Below are 11,628 nucleotides of genomic sequence, written 5' to 3' on the forward strand. Positions count from 1 at the left end.
GTGTATTTCTCTTTTCATCAATTCTTTGTGTTCGAAAATGCTTGCCTTCACACCATATAGCATTGAACATAGTGCACTGGACCAAAATAGAAGCAATATTTGTGTAAGCAATGTGAATAAATATTAAAAGCAAATCACTTACAACTAATGCAAAATATTAGTTCTATGTACCTTTGACATGCATCCTCGTGCATACTCCCATTCTTCCGCCGTGATATGCAGCCCCTCGTCGCTCTCTGCTCTCTCCATTTCCTCATGCAACCAATCAACATGGATATCATTCGGAAGTGTTGCTAGATGCTTAGGGTACGCCTTCCGAGAGCCATGTTGCCTCCGAAAGAGAGCTCTTTCTGCTTGCCTTTTTGTCTTTGCATCCTCATATCTTGTAACCCATCTGCTCATCACATCACTATTAAGGATACAAGTGAAATTGAGATCATCAATCAATGTTCTGTCAATTACTTTACTCTGTCCTTTTCCTTGAGGCACAATAGAGGTCATCCTCAAGTCCTCTTCATTGCTCCATAGTCGTGGCAAAGAGCTGTCCACCTGACCAAGAAATTCTGAAATATATACAAGAGACTCTTGTATCAACCAACCCTCGGCCATGCTTCCTTCAGGCCTTGCACTTTGCCTCACAAAGTCTTTTAAGGTCTTCATGAAGCGCTCTAGGAAGAACATCCAACGTGCATGCACAGTACCACATAAAGCAATTTCGTCCACTAAATGCACAATGAGATGTAGTTGACTTGTGAGAATGGTTCGCGGAAAAGTCTCCTCTACCAAACAAACCACCTCCACTGCCATAACACGCGCATCATCCAACGTGGCTGGATCAATTGCTTTGGAACTAACATATCTGAAAAATAAATAAATAGTACGTTATACCTCATGCACGTTCATTTTGCAAGGTATAATGAAGGGTGATCTGAGCATGGGTTTTACATACCTCACAAGCTCGCCCATCTTATAAATACATTTTTTCAAACTCTTATTCACACAATGGTCGATGCTAGTAGGTAGTATGAATTGCGCACATAAGAGCACATTTATGGTTTATGGCATTACAAAATTTAATTTCAACGTACGTACAAGACTTGGAAAACACTTACTTGAAGCATCTTGTGCCAATCGTGGGACTTCAACCCATATAGTTGCTCAACGCCTCTTTTCTTAGTGGTTGTAAAGGCTCCCTTCAATGATCTCATGCATCCAGTGGGAGTACGCAAAGTGGTGATGGCCTGCTTTACCTGCTTCTCCTCTTTCTTTGATATAATCCATGGTGCAGGCGGAAGACGAACGTGCCCACCCACCTCTCGTGGCCAAGCTTGACGCATACGTCCTGCGACCCGCAAGTCCTCACATACGCTAACATTGTCTCGTTTACCAGTAATATGTTCCCAAATACCAGATCCCACATTCTTGAAGATGTGCATGGGATCAAGAAGATGGTTGATCTTAAGATGGGTCCAATATGGCAGCCGGAAAAAAATGGAGTACCTGCACAAGGGATTGCTCTATGTGACCTTTAATCCAATTAGAGACTACACAAAACAAGATTGAAAAAACATCACTATACCTGTTCATGCCATCTGGAGGAAGAATAGTTGTAGACTCCCAAATACGCTTCCAATCTTTTGCACGAAGTGTTTGTGGAGGAATGTTACTCTTACTAGCAACATATTTAGGATGATCTGAGGGGAGAAATCGATGATGATTATCGAATATAGTCTTACACAAACCATCAGCATACTCATGTACTAACGAGGGGCCACAAACAGGACATGCATGTTTACCCGATGTTTTCAAACCTGTTAAAATATAAATAAAAGTTAGAATAATAAAGTCAAACCGTCTAATTAATATATATAGCCAATAGTAATAGAGTAGGGAGGTAATTAGAATTCTTACCAGAACAATCGCTGTATCCTGGAAAGTCATGCATTGTCCACATCAACACTGCTTTTAAGTCGAAGTGTCGAGAGGAGGGAGGCCTACTAATGTCCACCACCGCAACACCTCTCCATAGTTCCTCCAACTCATCAATCAGTGGTTCAAGATAAACATCCATATGCTTGACTTTATGTTTCCCTGGAATTAGAAGGGATAACATAAGATGTCCCTTCTTGATCGCCATTGATGGTGGAAGGTTGTAATTCACCAGCACAACTGGCCACACGCTGTATGCGGTGCTTTTGAAACCAAATGGATTCACTCCATCCATACCCAGGCCAAGTCTCAAGTTTCTGGGCTCTGTTTTAAAGCTGGGCCACTCATCTTCAATATGCTTCCAAGCAGGAGTGTCTGCGGGAATTCTCCACATGCCATCATCCGATCAATGTGAGGAATGCCATGACATGAGCTCTGCTATGGATTTGCACTTGAACATGTGTTTGATGCGAGGAATTATAGGAAAGTGTCGCAAGACTTTACGAGGTACATCAAAACTCTTCATATCTGTTCTGTACCTTGCTTCACCACAAGTGGGACATGTCAGAGCCTCCTTATGCGTCCCACGAAAGAGAATGCAATCATTGACGCATGCATGTATTTTATCATAATCCAGTCCTCCAAGAGATGTCACATATCGCCTCGCTATGTCTCTTGAGGTGGGTAGTCTATTTTCCTTTGGAAGCATGTTTGACAATAGCCTGCATCCAATATCATCAATTATAATTAGTCTTAAATCCTAAACCTTAAACCACTAATTCAAATTTATAAGTTAGAATGCTTACTTCAACAATGCGTCAAGACTTGCATTGCTCCATCCATAAACTGTTTGTATATTAAGTAGTTCAAGTGAAGCACGTAAAACTGAGAATGTGCACCCTTCAAACACCGGTGTCGATGAAGCTTTATAAAGATGCTCTTGTTCCATATCATCGTCGTCCATACCTTTGGGATCATCCTTAAAAAGATTCCGCACCATATCATCAAGCACCTCCTCTTCCACAACTTCGTGGGGTGCAGGGCTATTGTCGTCCCTTTCCCACTCATCTCTGACAATAGATCCCGAAGCTCCAGCATCATCTCGTCGACGCTTTACGTGCTCTCGTCGCGCGTAGGGTACCATGTTAGGGTGTGGTACTGCATCCTGCTTCAATTTATCAAATTATATGTTACAACTCTATTAATTTAATTTGGATACCATGAGTCATTTGAATACCATTAATTTACATCTACTCACCTCTAAACCTGTTTGATTCCATTCTCCATACATGGAGATGTGATTCAAGGTAATTCGACGTGCTCGTACAATGCATCCTTGACATCGATTACACATACATTTGATCCGTTGTCCCAACCACACATCGCGATTACGATGACGCATTGTCTCATCTTCTCCAGAACTGCTTGAAGAGGTTGATGACATCCTGTGTACAAACCAGAAAACACAAACTCACTATATATTTTTAATGAAAGCACAAAATCGCGTCTATTCACGCGGCTATCTCCTAAAACTCGCGTGTATTGGCGCGGCTAATTCCTAAAAAACGCGTGTATTCACGCAGTTATTTTCTGCAAAACGCGTGTATCAACGCAGCTAAAAGCATATACACGCGAATATACCCGCCTTCATAAACGCGAACATAAACGCGGCGGCATATTTAAACTAAAAATAGCCCGCCTTCCCCAAATATAGATTTTGAACTTAGAAATCAACAGTGCATGCGTTTTCGCCTGTTTTCGCCTCTTCCAACAGCAAGGAGGGAGCAGAGAAAGGAGCACACACACGGGAGAAGGAGGGAGCAGAGAAGGAGCAGAGAGGACTCACTTTTCCAGAGGTGAGTCACTTTGTCCTGTGCCTTGTCTCTTTTTGTCAGATTTGTTTACTTTGCTCTTTGCTCTTTGGGTTTGTCTTCTTGCACACGATTGGGTTGCTGCATCCTGACAGGGGCGACAATGGCTGGTCCTTTTATCAGGACATTCTGTCTTTGTCGGGGGGTCGGGCTTTTCGAGAAAATTTTTTCGCAGTTCGCGTGTACGAACGCGTGTATAAGCGCGTGTAACCTGTCTGCAGAGTTTTTTCACGCGCATATACACGCGTTTTTGGCCGGGTGTATACACGCGTTTTTTGACGGGTGTATACACGCGTTTCTGCAGACAGAAAATTGCGGCGTTTAGGGTTTAGGGTTTGCAGGCAATTGACTTGTGTAATGACAATGTGTGAGTAAAGAGACAGCCCATGATGTACATGATGATGTTTGTTGCAGGTTCTTTATGGATATTCCAGGTTCTTCATCCGATCCATTTGCGTACAGCAATTGGTTGATGGAGATGATGAATCACTTTGGGCGCCAACCTGGTCCGGTTGAGCTTACAGAGTATATGTATGCCCATCCCCCTCCTTCCCTGCCTGGTGTCTATACCCCTATCGCGAGTATCCAGGGCACTCCAGTGCCGTCTATTCCTCCGAGTCCGACGAGACGGCATGCAGCTTCTCCTCTTCCACGTCCACCGAGGAGACATACCTCGTCCCAGACACACTCACGTACACCCTCACAGCCACCATCACGTGCTCCCTCAGAGCCACCGTCACGTCAGGGCTCACAGCCACCGTCACGTAGACAATCCCCCAGTCGTGACTCCACCCGCAGCAGTAGGAAGAGTGGGAGTGGGGGAGGATGCGGCGGGTGCTTTGGTGGGGGAGGTGGGGGAGGTGGGGGAGGTAGTAGGGCACGGGGTGAGAGAGGAGATAGAGGGAGAAGAGTTAGAGGAGACAGTTCGAAAGAGGAGGAGATGAGAGAGATGGAGAGAGTGGTTTGCTATGATGTGACGGATAGGGGCGGGATAGTGATGGATGCGAGGGGGAGGGAGGTAATGGAATACATGCGTGGGGTAGTATCAAACTCATATAGAAATTGTTTTATTAAATTTAAAGATCAAAATAGCAGATTAGTTGGGGAGGTGATAGAGGCTGTACATAGTCGGTACCCCAATCCCCCACATGCTACATTCTCGGATGTATGGGGAAGGACGCGAATAAGGGAGATCTTAAGTAATAAAAGATCTCACCTTAAAAAACTCGCGTACGATGACCGGCTAAATGTAGCTGCGGGTGGCTATCCTGCCGAGAAACCTGCCACTGCGCACAAACGCGAGTGGAAGGAGGCAAAGAAACGAGCAGAGGGTGGCGTGAAGAGCAGGCAGCATGTGGAGGCACGACGGATCCAGATGGAGACCGTTGGATCTTCGCATTTCGGATCTGGCGGCGTCGAGTCATGGGAGGCAGAGTTCGTAAGTATCCTGCCACTTTATTTGATTGTTTACTTAATTCATTGATTCTATGAATTGTTTTAATCTTACAAATTGTGTTGATTATGATACAGCGACGGGTTACGGGGAGGAAGCCCACAACCCACGATACTGCGTATGCTCGCCGGCATAGCAGACGTGATACGTGGGCCATCTTCAGAGCCGAGGGACGTATTACGGACGCGCAGTTTGAGTTGGCCATGAGACCATACGGTCGACAGGTACTTGAAAATTCGTAACGAATGGCTTTGGTTTATTGAATTGCATATATATATACTTATATACTATATATTACTTGAACAGGCACAAGCTGCTGATGATCCACCGGCCGCCGCTGCAGAGGGTGGACGTGAGCACTACTCCTCGGACATTCCGACCGATGCGAGCTCATCTGAGCATGGGGGGAGCACCGAGTCATCATCTGGGTCTGAGTAGTACTCAGACTTGTAGTATCACATTCCATATTTAGGATGTGATTGTATATATTTTTTTGTAAACTCAAGCCATGGGCTACTTCGAGATATGGACTCCCTTGTATACATGTATGAAATTTTGATAGTAATATTGAATTGATTGATCGATAGTATTACATTCATGGCTGTCTTGAATCGTGTAATGACAATGCAGTATGCATTCATGTCGTTCTTGTCTTAATCTCCCTCGTGCATATGTTCTTCGTGGATGGTCTAATGGGATGGTCTAATGCACCAAAAACCCTAAACCAGAGAGTGCTATTGGGTGCTGGAATGCTGGAACAGTATTCAGGCACCAAATAGCACTCTTTGGATTTTTTTTTTGCTCTCTGTTCGCGTGTATAAACGCGTCAACACTGCTAAAACTCGCGTGTATCTACGCGGATATCCTGAAAATTACGCGTGTATTAACGCGTATAAACTGGCAGTCACGCGTGTATCAACGCAGCTACATTAAAAAAACGCGTGTATGGACGCAAGTAAAAACGCGTCTGGAACATGAACTGAGCAGAATGCGGCTATACACCCGTGTATAAGCGCGTCTAATGTAATAAGAAGCGTGTATAGGTGCGTGTATTAACGCGTCTGTATACAATAACGCGGGTATATACCCGTGTAGACGCGCGTCTGAGAGGTACTGTACACGCGGTTTTACACGCATGTCTCTGGCCGCGATTATACACGCGCTGATACACGGGCCCGCTACTTTTTTTCACAAGTCATTTTTAGCGGCTAAGAGCGCGGGTATGAGCCCAATCCCTTGTAGTGGTTGCTAAAGCCATATACTCTAAGGTGGCAACAATGCAACGCTAATGTACATGCAAGCAGAAGGGAGCAAGATACAACACATGATTGGTTATTGTGGTGTTTTGATCAACAACAAATGTATTGCCAATTTCTTAAACATCCAATGGTATGTCAACAAAATATCCATGAAAAACATGTGTTTTGACATTGAGAGAAAAAGCCTTTTGCAAATTTTTCAACATCCGCGATGATAAGAAATACTTATGCGGAAGATGTTTTGACTCGAGATTAAGAAAGAGTGAGAAAGGAAGAGACATAACCAGTATACTTACCATCTCTTGCTATCAACAGCTAAATTGTCCCACTTGATAAGGTGTTTGATTTTTTAGTCATGTGTCCAAGTTGAGAGCTTGCTTAGTTGGTTGCGACAGCTACACATGCAAAGTTGTGCATTACTAACTAGATACAATACGCTCTAAAACAACAATGCGTGTCTGTGTGGGAGAGATAGAGAGAGAGAGAGTGAGAGAGAGAGAGGGGAGGAAAGGAAAGAGGGTGTGTGAGAGGGAAGTGAGTGTGTGTGGGGTGAGGGAAGCTTCCTGGTTCCGTCACCCAAGTTCCATCCTCAAATTTCGTCCACGAGCTTCAAAAGGCTGCTTCATGGGCGCCTTCCCTTCCTTGCAAGCCCCACGAAGCCACAGCGAGATTTCCCCCCGAAAATCCGATAAAGAAGAAACTCAATGAGATTTATAATCACCACGACCAGCAGCAGCTGGTGTCTCCTCATCAGCTCTCTCGCATTCGCAGTGTGCAGCAGACTTCTTATTATCCATTGCACAATCTTCTCGTAATCTTTTCCTAAAGTAAGATGATGCATTCCTCTTCCTGCCATGTAATGAACCCTACCTCTTCATATTTGCCTGACCTCATCTCTCCTTGCACTAGTAGCAGCTGCTTCTCCTTTGAAGAGCATTCCTCGGCCACACTCCCAGCTTTTTGCTTTGATGATGGCCAACAATCCATCAATTTTGAGGACATTGTTATGGATTGCAGCGACTTGGAAGCCCTAATTATGGCCAGTCGAGAGTCGGTAATCATGCCGGATTGTTTATGGAGTCCTCCAGTTGATGAAACCAGCTCATTTGCCCACGATGAAGAAATGATGGCATCACTTTACATGTGCGATAAATGGCTGGATGTTGCAACTCATGAATTGTATCCCTGTGAGGAGTCTTCTCTCAGCAAGGAGGACCCAACATCATCCACATCCATTTGCACATCAATGTCCTCGTCGGGAAATGGTTTCTTCAGCTGCAACTGTACTCCGACAACTCATTCCGGCAGGCTCGCAACTATTCCGACGACGGAGAACTTGTACCTGGAAGCATCTCGCTACTTTGAATTATCCTCCTCTGCAATGGCAGCCAGCCCACCCCACGTGGACTTGGACGGTTGCAGCCGGGTACGTATCCCCCAACTAGATAATTGCAATCAATTAATCAAGCAAAGCACAAATTAGTGTAATGCACACCCTATATCAATTGATTAATCCAATTGCTTATCGAATGTATTGTGCAGGACCACCGCAAACCTTAATATTCACGAGCTTGAAAACACAGAGGACGTAGTGGCCTTTTAATTAGTGGAATGCGCCGGCACTCCTGCCCTTCACGACGGCTACGTGTGGCGCAAATATGGCCAGAAAAACATCAAGGGCAGAAGGTTCCCTCGGTAAGGTTTCCACAAAACATTACCGACCCTTATTACGTCATGTAATGCTCATCGAATCATCTTTTTTTTTAAAATGAAATGCCCAAATTAATTTTCAACTCATCACTTTATAATTCTTATCTAATCTTCGCGTGTCTTAATTACAGGTCTAATCTTCGCGTGTCTTAATTACAGGAGCTACTACCGATGTGCTCAAACGGGCTGCCCCGTCAAAAAGCAAACTGAAAGCTCGTCTGAGATGGAAGGCTATGTGGTGATGACTTACATCGGCAAGCACAACCACTAACACTGTGATCGAAAGCCCATTAGTCTGTGTGGATTAAGATAACACTTGCCCACCATTTTCTACAGCATTTTGAAGCCATGGAAATAGCAGCCAAATCTATATACCTTGTATGCTCTGTAAGCGCTAGTAAGCCCTGCCTTGTATGCTCTTTAAGCGCTAGTAAGCCCTGCTGGTGTAAGCGCTTAGGCATACTATTTAAACTTTGCTTGCTAAATGAAAATTTCAATCGTTCTTTTATCAAGCGCGAGGTTTAAATTGTTCAAGGTGACTGGTAGTGGGTAATTATTTACGATAAGACTGTAGATCGTGCTCTAATCATTACCTAACGTGTGTAGATAACCTTACCAAAATGGACACAAGTTCAGCCCGGTGTAATTGACCCTCAGCAATCCCTTTTTTTTAAAAAAAACCTTCAAATTTTAAGATGGAACGTTTAAAAATTGACCATTCTTAAAAGGTTTTAGTAATAAAACCTCTAGATTTTGTAAAATAAACAAAATTTTGCTCCAGCCAAGGTTTTTCACCTATACTTGAAAGAGAATTTTTGGGAGAAATATTCATATATATTATTTAGAGAAATAAAACTGAGTACAACAGAAACTCCCAGTCGTTCAACCTCTCAAATATACAAGCTGTGACTAGTAAGAAAGTTAACCCAACTAAAAACTCAATTCTTTGATGACAGAAAACAAGGCTCTCTTAGGATAAATTGTGCAGAACCAGCTCCTTCTTGTTATAGCTCTTTGAGTTGTATCTATGTATTAAATCATAATAAAGGTTAGGCCCTTTAGAAGTATGTCCCAACATCTGAGTATCATTATCAGAAGACCCCATAGACCCATTGAATCCTCTGTTATCTACTGTAATGTACCCATTGTAAATATAGCACTTTTAGCACAATATGGCATATGTTAGTATACACTCAATGCCCACCTCTCACCATGTATCTCACTTTGATGTATAATGCACATTTGTTAGGCCCCCATTGTTGTGAGGAGTAGCCATGGTGCATATGTCTTTAGTGGGAACCCCGGCTTAGACGTTAGTGGGTTCATTATTGTGACCATTGATGATGGTTAGGAGATGGCCAGGGATACGAGCATTTGCTAGGGTCCGGGGCATCACTCCGGCTACCCCCCTGGCGGAGGTTCAAGGGTGGAAGATCCCAAGGCGATGATATGAGGAATATTCCCTCGAATACCAAGTCCATCATTAGTGGGTGGTGGTTAGTGGTCGGTGAGCCGCGTTCTTGATATACGGGCAGTGATCGTGTCGATACACTGTAACCGCCCTCGTTGTATACGCGTCTACCACATCGCTCCTACAGTAATATATATGGACACGGTTGCCATGAGCTAAGGCATCCAATGCTTCTGAGTATCCACCCTTTTCATACATACTTCATCTAGAGTCTATCTAGATTGCCATCTAAGCTCTACTTGAGAGTGCACAGGTGGACATCACTATCACTTGTACCTCTTTGGTATGATTAGAATTTTAAATTCTCTCCATTGTGTATCTATTGCATTGTCTATTGTGCTTTGTCTTGCTATCTGTTTCCGTTGTGCCATATTCTTATAGCATATCCTTTGTAAATATAATTCAGCTAGTTCACTATGGTTGCATTTAGTTGTTATTTTGAATCCCTGGGAAGCTGTTATTTTGAGGCAATTGTAAATTAAGCACTCTTGACTCAGGAAATGAGAAAACGAAATTCAAATTTGAAATCTTAAGCACGAAAATACGTCGGGTAGGGCTTTTTTCGAGCTGAAATGAGTAACCGAAGTGGCCTAAGTTGACCTGTAAAGTTTTGAAATCTGACGGCTTTTGCATTTCGGACATCCAAACGACGGATAAGTAATCTTACTCTAGAATACGTTATGGTTCGTTTTTTTCTTATTGACAAGGATTGTAGCTAAGAAGATCATCGTTGTGTCCAATGTTTTCTTATTGCTCAATAAATTATTGAAAAGAATATAATATTTTCCTAATTTCAATGGATATGTTTGTTGGGTACATCTTATCCCCTACTTAGCTAACTCCGCTCTTGCTTGCATAGTCAGTATAGGAGGCGAAGGTAGTAGTAAGCCCGGGAATCAGCCCAAGGTAATCCCCTCCTATGCCATTGGGAATTGGATTTCCACCCTGCAAGGGTGGATATGTGATAATGATGCTTACCTAGGTCTATGGGCCGAGGCTAGTGCGATGAATTAGCCCATCTCATGAGTAGACATCTTCTCTGAGGAGCGGGAGGGTTTGGTACAAGTGGTAGGACCTAAGGGGGTGATAGACCAACTTGGCCCTCGTCAACTAGTCTAGATTCTGAGGGAGTATGGTCCATGAGGTATGCCCAACTTGTTTAGATTGGAAGATCGAATTCTAGATCAAGTGGTAGGACCTAAGGGGGTGATAGGCCAACTTGGCCCTCGTCGACTAGTCTAGATGTTGAGGGAGTATGGTCCCTGAGGTATGCCCAACTTGTTTAGATTGGAAGATCGAATTCTAGATCATCTAGATATGTCTATGGAAGCCTCGATTTGGCTGTTGACCCGGTTTCAAGGTTTCTTTTGTGAACATTTCGGTGTAAGAAATGTTTGATGCAAATATTATTGTTTTCAAAGGCTACTTTAACGAACATTCTGAAGCATCTTTAATTTTATATGTTTCATAGTGTGGTAGGACCTAATTAGATAACAAAAAAGAATGGGTGAGTGGGTGGATGAATGGCCCGATGGTGCCATCCTATGGATGGGTGGACCCGAGGAGTTAGGTAACTTTCCAATACATTTATTTTACAATCGATGGTAAGAATAGGGCGTGAACAAGTTATGTTTTAGGGGAACGAGCCAATGGCCTGTGCCTCATGAAGGAGAGAGGACAGAGGCATTGCCTTCCATGAACCAAGCGTGGACTTGTTCCATCCTCGATCATCACGCACATTGAGTGTCGCTCAATTGGGGGAATAGATTATGTTTCCCCTACTGCGAGATAGAGTTAGGTCCCTCCATTTGCTCGTATCATATTTCTGAGAGATTGGGAAGTTGTCAATCAAAGAGCTGGTGATGATGATCAGGAAATATACTTTGAGGTAACAAATTTTAACTATAAACAAATAATATTTAATTTTGTAACAGC

At 43.5% G+C, this 11,628-nt stretch overlaps 3 protein-coding genes across 3 annotated transcripts; 2 read left to right on the plus strand and 1 right to left on the minus strand.

The window, feature by feature from the left end:
• Positions 1-2,335: 2,335 nt before the first annotated feature.
• On the minus strand, positions 2,336-3,373 carry LOC147606618 (uncharacterized). The gene is made up of 3 exons (XM_086792242.1): positions 3,188-3,373; positions 2,736-3,094; positions 2,336-2,651 (listed from the first exon to the last, which is right to left on the minus strand). The coding sequence occupies exons 1-3, from the start codon at positions 3,371-3,373 to the stop codon at positions 2,336-2,338; spliced, it is 861 nt and encodes a 286-aa protein (XP_086648368.1).
• Positions 3,374-4,758: 1,385 nt separating this feature from the next.
• Positions 4,759-5,705, plus strand: LOC147606619 (uncharacterized). Its single transcript, XM_086791686.1, has 3 exons — positions 4,759-5,238; positions 5,331-5,477; positions 5,560-5,705. The coding sequence occupies exons 1-3, from the start codon at positions 4,798-4,800 to the stop codon at positions 5,689-5,691; spliced, it is 720 nt and encodes a 239-aa protein (XP_086647812.1). The 5' UTR covers positions 4,759-4,797; the 3' UTR covers positions 5,692-5,705.
• Positions 5,706-7,257: 1,552 nt separating this feature from the next.
• LOC147606620 (uncharacterized) lies at positions 7,258-8,730 on the plus strand. The gene is made up of 3 exons (XM_086792085.1): positions 7,258-7,938; positions 8,055-8,207; positions 8,382-8,730. Exons 1-2 carry the CDS (start codon positions 7,345-7,347, stop codon positions 8,070-8,072), a joined length of 612 nt encoding a protein of 203 aa, XP_086648211.1. The 5' UTR covers positions 7,258-7,344; the 3' UTR covers positions 8,073-8,207; positions 8,382-8,730.
• Positions 8,731-11,628: the final 2,898 nt, after the last annotated feature.

The sequence above is a fragment of the Cibotium barometz genome, chromosome 57 (assembly GCF_041138505.1).
Source record: "Cibotium barometz isolate CiBa-2024 chromosome 57, ASM4113850v1, whole genome shotgun sequence".
Taxonomy (NCBI): Eukaryota; Viridiplantae; Streptophyta; class Polypodiopsida; order Cyatheales; family Cibotiaceae; genus Cibotium; species Cibotium barometz.